Source organism: Oncorhynchus mykiss, chromosome 26 (genome assembly GCF_057628025.1).
Source record: "Oncorhynchus mykiss isolate SJ-2025 chromosome 26, ASM5762802v1, whole genome shotgun sequence".
Lineage (NCBI taxonomy): Eukaryota > Metazoa > Chordata > Actinopteri > Salmoniformes > Salmonidae > Oncorhynchus > Oncorhynchus mykiss.
In genome coordinates this window covers 32638999-32658533 of record NC_143047.1, presented here as the reverse complement: position 1 = coordinate 32658533, position 19535 = coordinate 32638999, and the positions used below count along the sequence as shown (strand labels likewise).

Sequence of the window (19535 nt, the reverse complement as noted above, 5' to 3'; positions counted from 1 at the left end):
ATTCAAATCAAAGTTTACTGTCATATGCACAGGATACAGCATAGTGTACACAGTGCAATGGTTTACTGTCATATGCACAGAATACAGCGTAGTGGTAACAGTGCAATGGTTTACTGTCATATGCACAGGATACAGCGTAGTGTACACAGTGCAATGGTTTACTGTCATATGCACAGGATACAGCGTAGTGTACACAGTGCAATGGTTTACTGTCATATGCACAGGATACAGCGTAGTGTACACAGTGCAATGGTTTACTGTCATATGCACAGGATACAGCGTAGTGTAGTGTCGTGGAAATTTCCTCTATTTACCAAATCATGAGAGCAAACCACACCAGTCAGAGTTAGTTATCAAAGTCCATCTTTAATTATATGAGCTCTATCACAACCCTATGACTCTCAGATCAATTCAGTGTCTATCAATGAATTCTCTGAGAGCCCCCCTACATTGCAACTGAGATCCTTTAATAGCAAAGTCAGACAGCATAGACATAATAAATCGTTCAGCTTTGTCTCCTTACTCAAACCCAGAACCATAAACCAATCCTCCATATCAACAGGCATATATCAAATTGTCATTTAGATACAACCAATTCTAAATACAACCAATCCTGGACAAGCTCACGGGGAGCATAGAATGATTCCAGACACTGCCATCCTCCTCTCCCCGATGGGAAAAGTAGGGAGTGACTGGCACACAGACAAAGTGGAGCAAAAGATATGTTTACACATGATGACACCTTGACCTCTCCCCTCTCTGCGGCCCATGCAACTTAGTCTTGACATAGAACAGATAACTGCCAATGGCCACCACTATAGTACAAAATACATTCTTATGAGAAATAACTCATAAGCATATCATGAAAATAAAACATCTTATCTATGTTACCCACCAATTCTGATTATTCCCCAACAGTACACAGTGCAATGAAATGAAATGAGTTCCTCCTTCTAGTTCAACAGCAAAAAAAAAGTATTCAACTAAAATATAGTTAGAAACATAATCATGCAGGACAGTATTGAATGATTGTAGTAAGTCATGTAATAATGTAACTTCAGGGGTTTACTGAACATTTTACAGTTCATACAGACCTGGGCTTCCTGTTGTATTTATTGGACTTTTTGTTTTCATTCTTCCCAATGTATTGTTATATCAGGAAGAAGAATGTGGATCTCGTCCACTAAGAGGATATGGTCCACAGAGATAGATGGACAGGTAGGTCTTATTGGATTACATTATGAGGAAGATGACCAGCACTGGCAAACTGGGATTTACTATGTTAACACTTCATTTATTTAACCTTATCCACAAAATAACTTAGTTCTGCATTAATAACTGTAATTGAATGATTACATTATCAGGAAAAGTTATTGTATTATACATGTAAAAAGTGAATACATTATCTGCTGATTTATATAATATGTTTTACATTACAATGAATTATTACATTATTTGGTCACTATTATATTATCAGTTATGTTAACAGTATTTCAATGTTCGGTATAAACCAGTCAGTCAGTGATATCTACAGGAGTGATGACCAGTGGGGTTGAGTTTTGACCAGTGTAATTATTACCAGGGCTGAAGAATGGATAGAGTTTCTCAGTGAAGGTACAGCCAGTAAAAGAGTGGATATGAGACCTGGCCTCCACATTATAGAAGGAGACCCGACCCTCCTCATAATCCACAAACACCCCCACCTTCTGGACCTCCTCTCTAAGGAAGATGGGGACAGTGGGGACAGCGCCAGCCCAGTACTGTCCATTCCTCAGCATCACAGTCCAGTATCCATCCTCAGGATTCAGGTAAATCGTCCCCTTCAGGTTGATGGACTTCGTGGCCACGCCTAAACACCAGCCAGTCTTCCCCTTCACCTGCACCTCATAGTAGAATCTCCCTGAGGAGAAACTCTCCTTTCCCACCACACAGACAGAGATATCAAACCTCTCTGGGTTGTCAGGGAGACCCTGCCATACATCTCCACATCTAACTTGTTTCCTGTCTTCAGACAGGATAAGTTTGGGATGTGCTGTATCAGGATCAAGAGTCACATCCACTGTGGAGAGAAGCACACACTTTATTAGAATTAGAAAATATCAGTGGAGATAGAACATAAATCTGGGAAAACATATTTTCCTGTATAATACATTATTCTCTGACATATGGCAATGTTGTGAATGGTCTGACATCTAAACTATTGTAACATAGTAACATACAGGACTGTTGAGTCTAACTGAAGAGTAACATACAGGACTGTTGAGTCTAACTGAAGAGTAACATACAGGGCTGTTGAGTCTAACTGAAGAGTAACATACAGGACTGTTGAGTCTAACTGAAGAGTAACATACAGGACTGTTGAGTCTAACTGAAGAGTAACATACAGGACTGTTGAGTCTAACTGAAGAGTAACATACAGGACTGTTGAGTCTAACTGAAGAGTAACATACAGGACTGTTGAGTCTAACTGAAGAGTAACATACTGGCAAAATTGAGTCTAACTGGCAATATTTTTTTCTGATTGTTTCAAGATCTAAAATATAAAAGGTAACACTTTACTTGAATGGGGTATACTTAAGACATTTATAAATCATTATGAAACCATTCATAACACCATGAGTGTTGAACTATCATTCATAAGAACCTGTTAACAATACTATCTAATAACCTGCTACTACCTTAAAAAATCTAGACGGTCACTTGAAGGAGTCATTATTGTCATACTAACCATAGTCCATGGTCATATTCTTCAGGTTTCTTCTCACATACTCAGCCTCTCTCTGTTGCTGTGGGTCTGAGATGAGAGTAGCTGTGATCTTATTCAGAGCAGCAGTTCTGATGTCCACCAGTTCTTTCTCAAATGTTACCTCTTGTTTTAACACAGCATTCTTTTTACTGAGTTCACGAACAACATGTTTAAGATTAGAGTTCTCCTGCTGCAAGTCTGAGTAGGACTTAGAGATGTTCTTCACTTCAGAGACAAGAGATTTAGTTTTAGGGTTCTTCTTTAGATCAGAAAGTCCCTCATCAGAATCTTCTTCCTCCTCTTTAACTTCTGTCATCGTTTTAGAGACACTCTCCCTCTCCTCCTCCTCAGACTCCATAGTCTCCTCCTTAAGAGAAGACATGAAACACACAGTTCAGGTAATATAATACATTCACAGTTCAGTTCATCTCATTCTAATAGTGTTATAAGTGCTTGTAGATAAGTGTTTTTAGTCATTTCACATAGTGTATTGTTAATGACAGCACCTCTTTGATTCTCTCTGTCTGTCCAGTGTTGCCTTGATGACCTTTGTGTCCCCCGTCTCCAGTGACCTCAGCCAGGGTGTGTCTCTGCAGTGCTGGGACAGTGTAGTGCTGCCTGACGTGGCTCTCACAGTAGGAGACAGTGCAGGTCAGACAGGACTTCACCGCTCTGAGCTTCTGTCCAGAGCAGATATCACAGGCCACGTCCCCAGGCCCAGCATAGCCCAGAGCAGGGAGGGCAGGACTGAAGCCTGCCTGCTGGAGCCCCTGGAGCAACCTGGCCAAGGCTGTGTTAGTGCAGAGCACTGGCCGGTCTCTGGATCTCTTACTGCACTGGAGACACACATAGTCTCCTGCAGGGCCGGGCTGGACCCAGTATGTGCTGATGCACTGCCTGCAGTAACTGTGTCCACAGGGAATGGAGACCGGGTCCCTCAGCACCTCTGAACACACAGAACATCTGAACTGATCCTCAGTCAGCAGACTGGCACTGAGAAAGAGAGAGAAAGAGAGAGAGTGTTTTTTTATTTTTTATTTATTTATTTTTTAAGCTACTAATTTCAACACTCACCTCAAATCAGGGGTCAAGGGTTCTCTTTTAAAAGCATATGGTTGCTCCATTGACCTGCCACTATTCATAGAGAGACAGCTGGGAGCAGGAGACTCCATTCTCTCCCGCTTGGCTCTGCAATTCATACAAATTATAGTTATCTGTAGAGATATCATCACATCATCTTCTGTGTTGTCTTAAAGTGAAAGCAGATGAAACTAAACACATTCATCAACAGTGAAATACAGTAAACTGCCAAAATAATGGAAACACGAGTAAATGAGGGTTATGGCAGCTCTGTTATGGTGTAGGGGGCATTTTCCTGGCATGTGATAAGGTCCACTTGATCAACACATGTTGATCACCTTCAACATCAGACTCCCCCTCTCTCTGACTCACCTCCTACTCATGACTCCAGGGTCTCCCTCAGGCTCCATACAGTCTAATGTCTGATTTAGACTCTGGACTGCTCAGACAGATCTCACTCAGAAAACCTAGCCAGTAAACATAAACAGTTATGTCAATATATACAGTCATGGCCAAACGTTTTGAGAATGACACAAGTTTTAATTTCCATAAAGTTTCCTGCTTCGGGGTCTTCAGATATTTTTGTCAGATGTTACTATGGAATACTGAAGTATAATTACAAGCATTTCATAAGTGTCAAAGGCTTTTATTGACAGTTACATGATGTCACGACTCCCCTGCCTGTTCGGGCGGTGCTCGGCGGTCTGCTAGTCGCCACCGATCCCTTTGTCCTTTTCTGTTAGTTTAGTCTTATTAGTTGCACCTGCTCCTTTTTGTGTTTCTTGATTTTTGTCTACTTAAACCTGTTAGGCCTGCTTAGGTTTGTGCGGGATTATTTTGTTACTCTGTTGGTTGTGTTATGCGCCCTGTATTTGGCGTGACCGTTTGTGCTGGAGAATAAATCATTACATTTCACCGAACCCTCTGCTTGCTGCGCCTGACTCCTACCCACCACTCCTAGTAAACCCTGACACATGAAGTTGATGCAAAGAGTCAATATCTGCAGTGTTGACCCTTCTTTTTCAAGACCTCTGCAATCAGCCATGGCATGCTGTCAATTAACTTCTGGGCCACATCCTGACTGATGGCAGCCCATTCTTGCATAACCAATGCTTGGAGTTTGTCAGAATTTGTGGGTTTTTGTTTGTCCACCCGCCTCTTGAGGATTGACCACAAGTTCTCAATGGGATTAAGGTGTGGGGAGTTTCCTGGCCATGGACACAAAATATCTATGTTTTGTTCCCCGAGCCACTTAGTTATCACTTTTGCCTTATGGCAAGGTGCTCCATCATGCTGGAAAAGGCATTGTTCGTCACCAAACTGTTCCTGAACGGTTGGGAGAAGTTGATTTCGGAGGATGTACTGGTACCATTCATGACTATGTTCTTAGGCAAAATTGTGAGTTAGCCCAGTCCCTTGACTGAGAAGCAACCCCACACATGAATGGTCTCAGGATGCTTTACTGTTGGCATGACACAGGACTGATGGTAGCGCTCACCTTGTCTTCTCCGGACAAGCTTTTTTCCGGATGCCCCAAACAATCGGAAAGGGGATTCATCAGAGAAAATGACTTCACCCCAGTCCTCAGCAGTCCAATCCCTGTACCTTTTGCAGAATATCAGTGTGTCCCTGATGTTTTTCCTGGAGAGAAGTGGCTTCTTTGCTGCCCTTCTTGACACCAGGCCATCCACCAAGTCTTCACCTCACTGTGCGTGCAGTTGCACTCACACCTGCCTGCTGCCATTCCTGAGCAAGCTCTGTACTGATGGTGCCCCGACCCCGCAGCTGAATCAACTTTAGGAGACGGTCCTGGTGCTTGCTGGACATTCTTGGGTGCCCTGAAGCCTTCTTCACAACAATTGAACAGCTCTTCTTGAAGTTCTTGATGATCCGATAAATAGTTGATTTAGGTGCAATTTTACTGGCAGCAATATCCTTGCCTGTGAAGCCCTTTTTGTGCAAAGCAATGATGACGGCACGTGTTTCCTTGCAGGTAACCATGGTTGACAGAGGAAGAACAATGATTCCAAGCACCACCGTCCTTTTCAAACTTACGCTCTGTTATTCGAACTCAATCAGCATGACAGAGTGATCTCCAGCCTTGACCTCGTCAACACTCACACCCGTGTTAATGAGAGAATCACTGACATGATGTTAGCTGGTCCTTTTGTGGCAGGGCTGAAATGCAGTGGAAATGTTTTTGGGGGATTCAGTTCATTTGCATGGCAAATAGGGACTTTGCAAATAATTGCAAAACTGAGGCAGCAGACTTTGTGAAAATTAATATTTGTGTCATTCTCACAACTTTTTGCCATGACTGTACAGTACAATATAAGACTATCTATAAGTAGTTTCATACAGCATTGTATCTTAGTAATCATGCATTATGTCACCCTTTATAAAGTACAGTTGTATTTTATTGACAAAATGTTATGTCAATGTTTGGTAACGAACCCTATAGTGAGCAGTTATTTCACCCTTTATAGAGTATGACATAAGCTCATAGATGACTTGTGAATCATCTATGTAATGCTTAAATACTTTATGTATGTTATATAAAGCCTTTATAAGTGTAGTTAGTTTAAAGAGGAACCCTGCCTAAATCATCTGTAGCGATGTGAACTAGGCCCCGTGTTCATGTTTTCAACCTCTGAAAAAGATAACTAATTGGGAAACAGGAAGAGGCTATATGCGGAAGCTGGATGGTTGCTTAATGTAAAAAATAAATAAAACATTTCAAGAATTCTATATATTTGTATTTCTTTACTTCTACAGATATATCATTGCCATTTAGAGATATTTGTAAGTGGTGTTACATGTAACCACATTAGAAATATGTGTTTCCTCATACAATTCAAGCCTAGTGTGAGACCAATACTGAAACCCCCTTACTCTCCTGAAAACTACAGAATACAGCCAAAATGTACTGTGTCATTCATAGTCACTTTATACAGTATTTTAGGTAAACAAATTCAACATTTCAGTGGTATTTTTCACCAAAAGTTTATCAGAACAATCAAATATGGAACAGGTTACATAACATAGGCCAACACCGTACGTCTAACACGGTGGTTACAAACAGCACACTGTTTCATGGAATAAAGTCATGATAATACGTGTTTCTATAACACTTTAAAATATAAAGAAAACATGAAATGTCTGACTTACCAATCTTTGCAAACAATTGGAACAGGAGTATCGGACTGTGTGCCCTCTAAAATGGCGTGTGTTGTAACTTTTACTTTTAGTTTCAGTATAACCGCTAAAGAGACCAAACTACATTCTGAAAACTGATCTACTGCTGGGTAGACCTATGGTAGCACAATGCCACCATCTAGTGGCCAAACGCTGAATCATTTTCGAAAATGTGTGATTTTAGATGGTTTTAAGAAAACATTTAAATTGACAATCAGATTGCTAATTATAAATTACTTAATATTTATGTATTGAAATATATATTATTATTTTTTAGACATTTCTCACAAAGCTTCAGTCCACACAGTTGACTTTACTGATAAAGACAGCTGTGTCTTCTACTGACCAGCAGGCAGCACTAGCATACAGTGTTGAGCACTGACTCAGTAAGGCATTTCACACACACACACATATGCACACAACACACACACAAACAATCATCGCAACCTAGTAACCTGTTGAGAAGGCACCGGTATGAGGTGCTGAGGGAGGGGTCGGTGTGTGTGTGTGTGTCAGGCCCTTGATCCCACCACTTAAATGACACTTCAGGAATTTTCTCTCTCCAGCCGTTTGTGATGTGCTGTGATTTAGAAATGAAAAACTGGTTATCCTGTAACAGCTTTGCAGGGAGCACCCGCACACACACTCATACACACATCACTGAACAGTATTATTGCTGTTCTTTATCTGACCTGACAGTCCTGCTGATTTAACAGGACTGTCAACAATCTTCCAGATTCTCTGCAGACACACATACCTGTGTGAGTATACATGACTGTAAGCTAAATAGGAGCAGAGAGAAAGAGAGTGTGTGTGTCTGTGTGTGTACGTGCATGCGTGTGCGTGTAAGTGTGTGAGTGGAATGGCACATGCACAGAGAGCAGAGGAGTGATGAACAGAGACTAAATGATGAATCACAAAAGGGTCTATCAACTGAAGCCCCACTGACTGACCTATAATAGAACAACCACCATGTGTGGGCCTACAGAGCCTGTCACCCTGCTCAACGTAGAACAATAGGAATGTTCTATATAAAATGTTAAAACTCTATGATGTGAAATGTATTTTCATATAATTATTATTAGTGTATATATTGGTGTATACTGTATATAATTGTGTAATATAATACGTAATAGTATATCGTAGTGTGTTGGTGAATGTGCAGAGTCATGAGGGGAAGTATGTATAGTCCTGACTGTCTGACTGGAAGGAGTTCATAAACATGGACACATCACGTGCTCTCTGTACCACTCTCTCTCTCTCGCTTTCTTGCTCTCCCTCTGTCTCGCTCTCTTTCTGTCTCGCTCTCTCAATTTCAATTTAAGGGCTTTATTGGCATGGGAAATATATAATCGCCAAAGCAAGTGAAGTAGATAATATACAAAAGTGAAATAAACAATGAAAACAGTAACAGTAAACATTAAACATTAAACTCACAGAAGTTCCAAAAGAATAAAGATGTGTCAAATGTCACATTATGTGCAAATAGTTAAAGTACAAAAGGGAAAATAAATAAACATAAATATGGGTTGTATTTACAATGGTGTTTGTTCTTCACTGGTTGACCTTTTCTTGTGGTATCAGGTCACAAATCTTGCTGCTGTGATAGCACACTGTGGTATTTCTCCCAATAGATATGGGAGTTTATCAAAATTGGTTTGTTTTGAAATTCTTTGTGGATCTATGTAATCTGAGGAAGATATGTGTCTCTAATATGGTCATACATTGGGCAGGAGATTAGGAAGTGCAGCTCAGTTTCCACCTCATTTTGTAGGCAGTGTGCACATAGCCTGTCTTCTCTTGAGAGCCATGTCTGCCTACGGCGGCCTTTCTCAATAGCAAGGCTATGCTCACTGAGTCTGTACATAGTCAAAGCTTTCCTTAAGTTTGGGTCAGTCACAATGGTCAGGTATTCTGCCACTGTGTACTCTCTGTTTAGGGCCAAATAGCATTCTAGTTTGCTCTGTTCATTTTGTTAATTCTTTCCAATGTGTCAAGTAATTTGTTTTCTCATGATTTGGTTGGGTCTAATTGTGTTGCTGTTCTGGGGCTCTGTGTCACGACTTCCACCGAAGATGACTCCTCTCCCTGTTCGGGCGTCGCTCGGCGGTCGTCGTCACCAGTCTACTAGCTGCCTCCGATCCCTATTTCTTTTCTGTTGCTTTTGTCTTGATTGTTTTCACCTGTTGCTTATTTTGGTTCATCAATGGTCTATTTAAACTTCCAGTGCCCGTCTGATTTTGTGTGGGCTTATTCCTACTGTCAGTGGTGAAGTTGGTTTTATCCTGTGTAATTTGTTGAATGTTATTTCATCGTTTTTGGAGACATACCTGATGTATGGTCATTGCCTGATTGTTCGCTAGACCAAGTGAAATAAATGCATCCATTGGAAGTATTGCTCTCTGCGCCTGACTCTACATCCACCACTCCTAGAATTCTGTGACACTGTCTGTTTGTGAACAGAGCCCCAGGACCAGCATGCTTAGGGGACTCTTCTCCAGGTTCATCTCTCTGTAGGTGAAATGGCTTTGTTAAGGTTTGGGAATCACTTCCTTTTAGGTGGTTGTAGAATTTAACGTCTCTTTTCTGGATTTTGATAATTAGCGGGCATCGGCCTAATTCTGGTCTGCGTGCATTATTTGGTGTTTTACATTGTACACAGAGGATGTTTTTGCAGAATTCTGCATGCAGAGTCTCAGTTTGATATTTGTCCCATTTTGTGAATTCTTGGCTGTTGAGCAGACCCCAGAGCTCACAACCATAAAGGGCAATGAGTTCTACAACTGATTTTTAGCCAGATCCTAATCGGTATGTTGTATTTTATGTTCCTCTTGATGGCATAGAAAGCCCTTCTTGCCTTGTCTCTCAGTTCGTTCATAGCTTTGTAGAAGTTACCTGTGGTGCTGATGTTTAAGCCAAGGTTTGTATAGTTTTTTTGTGTGCTCTAGGACAACGGTGTCTAGATGGAATTTATATTTGTTGTCCTGGCAGTGGACATTTTTTGGAACACCATTATTTTGGTCTTACTGAGATTTACTGTCAGGGCCCAGGTCTGGTAGAATCTGTACAGAATATCTAGGTGCTGCTTTAGGCCCTCCTTGGTTGGTGACAGAAGCACCAGATCATCAGCAAACAGTAGACAATTGACTTCAGATTCTAGTAGGGTGAGGCCGGGTGCTGCAGACTGTTCTAGTGCCCTGGCCAATTCGTTGATATATATGGGCTGAAGCTGCATCCCTGTCTCACCCCACGGCCCTGTGGGAAGAAATGTGTGTTTTATGCCAATTTTAACTGCACACCTTTTGTTTGTGTACATGGATTTTATAATGTCGTATATTTTTCCCTCAACACAACTTTCCATCAATTTGTATAGCAGAACCTCATGCCAAATTGAGTCAAAGGCTTTCTTTAAATCAAATGTATCTCTCTCTCTCCCTCTCACATTCACTGCACACACACAAAACAGACACACACCCACATGCACATTGAGAGCCTCCTGCACTTCCTAACTGGGGCACGCTGGCTGGTCACATGACTTGGAGCCGCCGGCTGGCCTGCTCTCCACATCTGCTCACAGGGAAGGAGGATTGACACACACACACACAGAGTGGATTGGTTGAATGCACTTTCTGTCTGATCCCAAACCAATCTCCCACTACGTAACATTAGGTCCTCGATGCCAATTGTAGCGCTGAAGAGAATAGTCACAGCTGGACTTGAACCAGTGACTCTGCTGTTAAGCACACTATCTCCTGTGTCATAAAGGTTAGGACCTCTTGTCTGCGGACATAGAACACTTCCATTCAGGGAAGCTGCATCATCACTTCTCCTTTTGGTTCTGAGTGGATTGCTACTATAGTCCCCAGGCTCCATTCAGCTCTGTTGGGGAGTGTTGACTTTCCACCATATTGTTTATACCCATTCGGCCCTCTCAGATCTGCAGATGGAAGTAAACAAGGACATACGGGCAGGAGTGAAGAGTTGGTTTGGAACTCGGCCTCGGAGTGTGTCCTAATGCAGGTGATCTCCCAGCCCTGGTATCTCTCAGAGAGTAGCCCTGGTATCTCTCAGAGAACTGCCTATAGGAAGCAGCAATGTCATCACTTTTGGCCAGATGCACTCTCAGTCTGTGATGAAGCCAAGGACTGTGTCTCAATAATCTGAAGCTGTTCCCTTGTTGCCTCCTCTCATTTATCTACACCAATCTGAAAACACAGGCTTGATAAAAAAGCAAGGAGGTGCAGATGTAAGGATTATACATTGAACTATTGAGACTCACCCCTTGGAGAGGTTGGTGAGTATGTGTGTGTTGTAATTAGTGAGAGTTGTCCTCTGGCTGATGCTGTGTCCAAGAGGCCGTCTGCAAACAGATATTCTTAGAGCCTGAGGGTATCATTACAGGATATGATATGGAGAATACACATCACCAAGTCAGGAATCGTGCTGGGTTTGACCCCGTCTGTGTCACATTGTGTTAGTGTGTGCTCCACTATGTTGGCAAGACAACAAACCACAGGAAAGACGGTTGTTTAACGTTAAGCCATGTTAGGATTTTGAAAGTCAGGTACAGCTGACATTAGGATGGTAATTCAAAATGTAGGGATAACTTCTAGACAGTAAGGAGTCCTACACTTAGAATAGTAACACATCAGTCCGTGTCCTATGGAAGATTCACTGCACATGATGTGTACAGTAAGTAATGCCATCGGATTTTGTAGTGTTTACTTCTGTGTGTGTGTGTGTGGGTGAACATGTTTGTGTGTGTGTAAACATGTGTGTGTGTGTGTCATGCTCTCTCAGGACAAAAGCAATACTGTGTCATCAGCCACACACACACACACACACACACACACACACACACATACACACACACACACACACACACACACACACACAGCCGTGTTTGTTGTCAAGTGTGTCCCTGCTGCTAGCTGGCCCTGTGTGTTAGCGGCTTCCTGTCTTCGTCTCATCTTCGTCTTATCCACAAATCTGAAGAAGAAGAAAAACAGGCGGAAGGAAAGCACCACGACGGATGAATTAGCTTTCACCTACAGATGAAGGATCTTCATTTTGCATTGCAGTAAGGTTTTCCTGCAACAGGGTGATCAAATAAACATCCCACATTTGTATTCAGCTCTGAGTTATTTTTCACAGTGTAGATGAAGGTCATTTAGATTTGAGGAGAGAAGAACACGAGTGGAAGCTGCATCAGAGTATTGAGATTCAGCCCTCTGACTGCAGGCCTGACTGTCTGACTCACTAAGCCTCCTCTGCCTGCTCTGAAGGAACAATATCCTTTATGTATCACATAGCTACAGTAATACCACCATAGAAACAGAATATCATTCTTGTTGTGTGAATACTGCTAGTGTATTAGCTACACATCTGTAATAGCACAGAATAAATGTCACAACATCGATCAAGTTCAATGCAGAACCATAGATTACATAGATATACAGCTCGTTCTATGATGTACACCTACTTGTCTACTCTAGGCTATTTATGCATGATGAAATCATTGTCATCACATATTCTAAATATTTATACAGTGCCTTGCGAAAGTATTCGGCCCCCTTGAACTTTGCGAACTTTTGCCACATTTCAGGCTTCAAACATAAAGATATAAAACTGTATTTTTTTGTGAAGAATCAACAACAAGTGGGACACAATCATGAAGTGGAATGACATTTATTGGATATTTCAAACTTTTTTAACAAATCAAAAACTGAAAAATTGGGCGTGCAAAATGATTCAGCCCCTTTACTTTCAGTGCAGCAAACTCTCTCCAGAAGTTCAGTGAGGATCTTTGAATGATCCAATGTTGACCTAAATTACTAATGATGATAAATACAATCCACCTGTGTGTAATCAAGTCTCCGTATAAATGCACCTGCACTGTGATAGTCTCAGAGGTCCGTTAAAAGCGCAGAGAGCATCATGAAGAACAAGGAACACACCAGGCAGGTCTGAGATACTGTTGTGAAGAAGTTTAAAGCCGGATTTGGATACAAAAATATTTCCCAAGCTTTAAACATCCCAAGGAGCACTGTGCAAGCGATAATATTGAAATGGAAGGAGTATCAGACCACTGCAAATCTACCAAGACCTGGCCGTCCCTCTAAACTTTCAGCTCATACAAGGAGAAGACTGATCAGAGATGCAGCCAAGAGGCCCATGATCACTCTGGATGAACTGCAGAGATCTACAGCTGAGGTGGGAGACTCTGTCCATAGGACAACAATCAGTCGTATATTGCACAAATCTGGCCTTTATGGAAGAGTGGCAAGAAGAAAGCCATTTCTTAAAGATATCCATAAAAAGTGTTGTTTAAAGTTTGCCACAAGCCACCTGGGAGACAAACCAAACATGTGGAAGAAGGTGCTCTGGTCAGATGAAACCAAAATTGAACTTTTTGGCAACAATGCAAAACGTTATGTTTGGCGTAAAAGCAACACAGCTCATCACCCTGAACACATCATCCCCACTGTCAAACATGGTGGTGGCAGCATCATGGTTTGGGCCTGCTTTTCTTCAGCAAGGACAGGGAAGATGGTTAAAATTGATGGGAAGATGGATGGAGCCAAATACAGGACCATTCTGGAAGAAAACCTGATGGAGTCTGCAAAAGACCTGAGACTGGGACGGAGATTTGTCTTCCAACAAGACAATGATCCAAAACATAAAGCAAAATCTACAATGGAATGGTTCAAAAATAAACATATCCAGGTGTTAGAATGGCCAAGTCAAAGTCCAGACCTGAATCCAATCGAGAATCTGTGGAAAGAACTGAAAACTGCTGTTCACAAATGCTCTCCATCCAACCTCACTGAGCTCGAGCTGTTTTGCAAGGAGGAATGGGAAAAAATTTCAGTCTCTCGATGTGCAAAACTGATAGAGACATACCCCAAGCGACTTACAGCTGTAATCGCAGCAAAAGGTGGCGCTACAAAGTATTAACTTAAAGGGGCTGAATAATTTTGCACGCCCAATTTTTCAGTTTTTGATTTGTTAAAAAAGTTTGAAATATCCAATAAATGTCGTTCCACTTCATGATTGTGTCCCACTTGTTGTTGATTCTTCACAAAAAATACAGTTTTATATCTTTATGTTTGAAGCCTGAAATGTGGCAAAAGGTCGCAAAGTTCAAGGGGGCCGAATACTTTCGCAAGGCACTGTATCTAGATAAAGAAATGGGAGCTCTGCACATGGAATATAGTTGCTTCCCAGTGCTTCATTACCACACCCAAAAAGACAATATAGAAAGACAATCTAGGGAAGTTATTTCATTTTAAAAAGCATCTTACTATACTGAACAAAAAATAGAAATGCAACATGTAAAGTGCTGGTCTCATGTTCCATGAACTGAAATAAATATCCCAGAAATGTTGTATATGCACAAAAAGCTTATTTCTCTCAAATGTTGTGAACATATTTGTTTACATACCTGTTAGTGAGTATTTCTCCTTTACCAAGATAATCCATCCACCTGACAGGGGTGGCATGTCAAGAAGCTGATTAAAAAGCATGCACATTACATAGGTGCACCTTGTGCTGGGTACAATAAAAAGACACTCTAAAATGTGCAGTTGTGTCACACAACACAATGCTATAGATGTAATAAGTTGAGGGAGCGTGCAATTGGCATGCTGAATGCAGAAATGTCCACCAGAGCTGTTGTCAGACAATGTAATGCTAATTTCTCTACCATAAACTGCATCCAACATCGTATTTGGGAATCTTGCAGTACATCTAACCAGCCTCACAACCGCAGACCACATGTAACCACGTCAGCCCTGGACCTCCACATCCAGCATTTTCACCTGCGGGATCGTCTGAGACCAGCCACCTGATGAAACTGTGGGTTTGCACAACCGAAGAATTTCTGCACAAACTGTCAGACATTGTCTCAGGGAAGCTCATCTGCGAGCTTGTCATCCTCACCAGAGTCTTGACATGACTGCAGTTCAGCATCGTAACTAACTTCAATGGGCAAATGCTCACCTTCAATGGACACTGGCAAGCTGGAGAAGTGTGCTCTTCACGGATGAATCCCGGTTTCAACTGTACCAGGCAGATGGAAGACAGCGTGTATGGCATCGTGTGGGCGAGCAGTTTGCTGATGTCAACATTGTGAACAGAGTGCCCCATGGTGGTGTTTGGGTCATAGTATGGCCAGGCATAAACTATGGACAACGAACACAATTGCATTTTATTGATAGCAATTTGAATGCACAGAGATACCGTGACGAGATCCTGAGGCCCATTGTCGTGCCATTCTTCCGCCGCCATCACCTCATGTTTCAGCATGATAATGTATCGCCACATATCGCAAGGATCTGTACACAATTCCTGGAGCTGAAAATGTCTCAGTTCTTCCATGGCCTGCATACTCACCAGACATGTCACAAATTGAGCATGTTTGGGAGACTCTGAATTCGACGTGTACGACAGCATGTTCCAGTTCCTGCCAATATCCAGTAACTTTGCACAGCCAATGAAGAGGAGTGGGACAACATTCCACAGGCCACAATCAACGGCCTGATCAACTCTATGAGAAGGAGATGTGTCTTGCTGCATGAGGCAAATGGGGTCACACTATCTGATCGTTTCGGATCCACATCCCTACCTTTTTTTTAAAGGAATCTGTGACCAACTGTATTCCCAGTCATGTGAAATCCATAATTAGGGCCTCATTTATTTATTTCAATTGACTGATGTACTTGTAGGAACTGTAAAATCTTTGAAATTGTTGAATGTGGCGTTTATATTTTTGTTCAGTGTACTTGCAATGGACCTTTGCAAACACTAATGTGCAGTCATGTCATATTCTCCAGAATGCACCAAAAGCCTTCCCTTGTAGGGGGTTGGGATTCCCTAACCACCCGCTGTTATGCCAGAGACACAAAGCAAGATATGACAGCGGCTGTTGGAATTGTTTTAACACTGTTAATAATTGACTCTGTTTCGACCAACTGTTTCGACCAGCTCTTATACTGATTGACAGCACATCATCGATATCGAAGCATTTTTCCCAAACCCCACGTATCTCTGGAAGATCAATGAACGCCTGCGTATTCGTCACACTGGTGCGTGATCCCCAAACCTGGAGCGTCATCAACATAGCAATTTTAAACTAGAGCGGGTATATTGTCTCTGACCGAATGGGGACATTTGCCATGAAATATTTTTCAGACATTTTAACATATTTACAGATAGGGTCATTTAATAAGATTAAATATTGCGACAATTAGAAATTATATCTACATACGCTAGTCTCGTTCACAATCTAGACATGATATGTCTATGGTATGCAGTCGTGCCTTCGGATCGCCGTGAACGCGCATGTCATGTTCGCTGCAGATATTCTTCCTTCAGCGAAGCGCTGCCTGTAAGAATCCAGACGCTGTGTGTTTGGACACTGACAGCGAAGGCAGCCTATTTCACATACATGTACACAACCTGCTATTTGATTCAAACAGACTAAAGATTATCCTCCTCGGCGTTTTAGCGGACATTCGGAGAAACAAAAAACAAGCCGCTGGCAGACAGACTACAGACGGATGCAATTCCCAGCAGCAGTGGCGAGTTAGATGGAGAAACAGAGGGTGGACGAGTCGCTGTCGTAAATAATTAAATATCCAGGCATCTGTTGAAGCTAAAAGAAGGGGAAAATGCATCTCCACCAGGTGCTAACGGGAGCTGTGAACCCCGGTGACTGCTGCTATTCTGTGGGGAGCGTCAACGACATTCCTTTCACTGTAGGTTTTATTTTGATATTGAACTGATCTGACGCTGTTTGGGAGACGATTATTAGCTACCTAGCTGTCAGCGATAGCATCCTTGCTAACTAACCAGCGCTAGATAGCATCTTGGCTAGCCATGTACAGACAGAGTGCTAACAAGATTCACAGAGTCGTCTGCATGAAGTGCACGGATATATTCGCGGGTAACGTTGAGTCAGGTCTGTGAGGCTGCCAATCCACCACATCATTCATTCGCTCTGACATTAACGTTCGGCATTAGCCAGCTAACCGTGGGTGTTCAAGGTTATCCTACGGTGTTCGCAGAGGATATAGAGCCAGAGCTAATGTTCTGTTTATTTGCTTTGGTCCTAAGACGGAAAGCCTGTCAGATGACCTTTATGATGCTGCGTGTTACAAGGGTCGACAGGGGAATTCCTTTGATGTTTTTACGTAATCTCACATGTAACATCGATAATAATGCAGTTTTCTTTCCAGCATCCAAACTATACATTGAATGATATGATTGAAACGCCACACCTATCCCGGGGCTAGGGCTTGGTGTGGGGGTGTGTGTGTGTGTGTGGTGAGCGAGACTAGCTAACATTGGCGTCAGTGTGTTTCATGTATCATTAGCTCGAGCGGCTGTCAAGCTAGCATCAGCTGTGCAGGCGGTGACGTAGACAGCTAGTTGGCATCCTTTCAGAGGTTGCGTGTTATTCTGCGTGCATCATATCGCATCTACTATCCATATGAATAATATGATAGTCATTTGGAAATATAGTAGTTAGTCAGTGTGCATTTTCTCATTTGATGATTGATCCCCCCCCCCCCATGTTCATAGGATCCCCTTACAAACAGGCCCTCCAAATGAAATCAATGGTTCCTTATTTTGTTCATTAAACAGACAAGACACACCAACACGATCAGTCAACACACACACACATTTTATTGTAAGAATATAATGGAACACATTTTTTTTTAAAGTGATATTTTGAAACATAGCCCAAGCCCATGCTGTTTTCATCTGCGTTTCATATTTTGTCTACTATCACTCCTTTGTTAGGGAGCAGGCGTAGGGTCTTAACTTTGTCATGATATTAGCAATCCTATTTTCGTGTGAGTCCGTGTTCATATTTGACAACCTCTGCAGGCTGTTGGAGTTGCCTATACCGGATCGAGCTAAATACTAGCCCTACTGTTGATCTAGGTTACATTATAAACGGGGTGCTTCGAGCCCTGAAAGCTGATTGGCTGACAGCCGTATACCACGGGTATGACAAAACATACATTTTCTTTTACTGCTCTAATTAAGTTGGGGCTTTGTGGAATATGGCCAATATACCACGGCTAAGGGTTGTATCCAGGCACTCCGCATTACGTTGTGCATAAGAACAGTCCTTAGCTGTGGTATATTGGCCCCCTCAGGCCTTATTGCTTAAATATAGCATGCTAAATGTTTCAGATCAGTGATAGACGAGGAAACAAAGATATTCCACCTCCACTTGTTTTCCTAGCCAGAGAATGAACCATTCTGTATACAGACAGAGAGATTCAGTGAAACAGAATCACATTGATGGATTAAGACCCAGTCTTTTGGTCTGGGGTCAAGTGAAGAGCAAAATCATCCACTTGTTAAGATGCATAACATGCTGTCACAATGTTCTGATCAGTGATGATGAATTTTAAGATACATAACATGCTGTCACAATGTTCTGATCAGTGATGATGAATGAGCCAGCTAGACAAGATGATCACGAGCAGCACTCACTGCAACTTAGCTAACGTTTCCACAGCCTAATTGTAGCCCAACCAATATCCAAACGGAGATTCAGTGAAAATAATAATTGATTTATCAAGTCCCCACGCTTGTTTCAAAGCAGCGTGAAACAGTGCTGAAATAGTTGACCAAATGTATTATAACAATTAGATGACTTTGGAAGTTTCAGTAAGCAACAATTTGATGCCTTCAATTGCATTAGCCTACTTTATTCCAATATTTTGTCATTCAGTGATATTTATGTATTTATTCCCACAGTAATTGTTTCTGGATCCATCCAGTTGTCATGAAGAAAACAGTGCATGTGGTGGGCTAGCCTATGTAATGTAACATGCCTCGCAGAGTTTACAACTGGCAGGACAGGAGGTCAATCAAACTCAACCAAAACAATATATCCAACTTGGACTTAAGTAATCCATTGTGGGACTATTACAATTACATCAGTCATGAAGAATTTGAGGAATGTCCACTTTGTTAGATCAGATTTGTTGAATGTGCACCAGTCTGGTCAATGGAACAGTCTGTATCCATTGGCACCTTTACCGGATTTATAGTAGTGAAGGGCGCTGCCTAGCAACCATCAAGAGCTTAGTGCCTCAGCATGATGCATATACAGTCTAAGCCGTAGGCAGAACTTTACCTCAATCATGACTAGGTCGGTTGGCGGAAATAAAAGCATAGGCTTTGTTGCTTGCAGTACCTTTCCTATAAAGGAAAGTAGACAAAAAGTTGTCTGGATGCTAAAGTTAGCGGGAAAACGTCTTGGTTTGAAAGGTGTATTAGTGTCCTGTCTGACTATCCTGGTTTGAAAGGTGTATTAGTGTCCTGTCTGACTATCCTGGTTTGAAAGGTGTATTAGTGTCCTGTCTGACTATCCTGGTTTAAAAGGTGTGTTAGTGTCATGTGACTATCCTGGTTTGAAAGGTGTATTAGTGTCCTGCCTGACTATCCTGGTTTGAAAGGTGTATTAGTGTCCTGTCTGACTATCCTGGTT

At 42.0% G+C, this 19535-nt stretch overlaps 2 protein-coding genes across 8 annotated transcripts in view; one reads left to right on the top strand and one right to left on the bottom strand.

The window, feature by feature from the left end:
- Window positions 1-346: 346 nt before the first annotated feature.
- Window positions 347-7155, bottom strand: LOC110506819 (E3 ubiquitin-protein ligase TRIM21). Of its 2 annotated transcripts, none has more exons than XM_036963483.2 (6): window positions 6995-7155; window positions 4199-4293; window positions 3821-3934; window positions 3253-3739; window positions 2729-3113; window positions 347-2059 (listed from the first exon to the last, which is right to left on the bottom strand). In XM_036963483.2, the coding sequence occupies exons 2-6, from the start codon at window positions 4234-4236 to the stop codon at window positions 1515-1517; spliced, it is 1569 nt and encodes a 522-aa protein (XP_036819378.2). In that variant the 5' UTR covers window positions 4237-4293; window positions 6995-7155; the 3' UTR covers window positions 347-1514. The 2 variants fall into 2 exon arrangements, with proteins under 2 accessions (XP_036819378.2, XP_090078862.1); XM_090222736.1 differs by having other exon boundaries at window positions 4199-6004; window positions 6995-7133.
- A 9178-nt stretch (window positions 7156-16333) lies between these two features.
- The window catches only part of LOC110515873 (dmX-like protein 2), a 108032-nt gene continuing 104830 nt past the window's right edge, over window positions 16334-19535 (top strand). For 5 of the 6 annotated variants that reach the window (XM_090222734.1, XM_090222731.1, XM_090222733.1 and 2 more), the window contains exon 1: window positions 16334-16779. In XM_090222734.1, the coding sequence (XP_090078860.1) occupies window positions 16693-16779 (87 nt within the window). In that variant the 5' untranslated portion in view covers window positions 16334-16692. The remainder of the gene's footprint in view (window positions 16780-19535) is intronic. The other variant, XM_090222732.1, reaches the window with a different exon arrangement.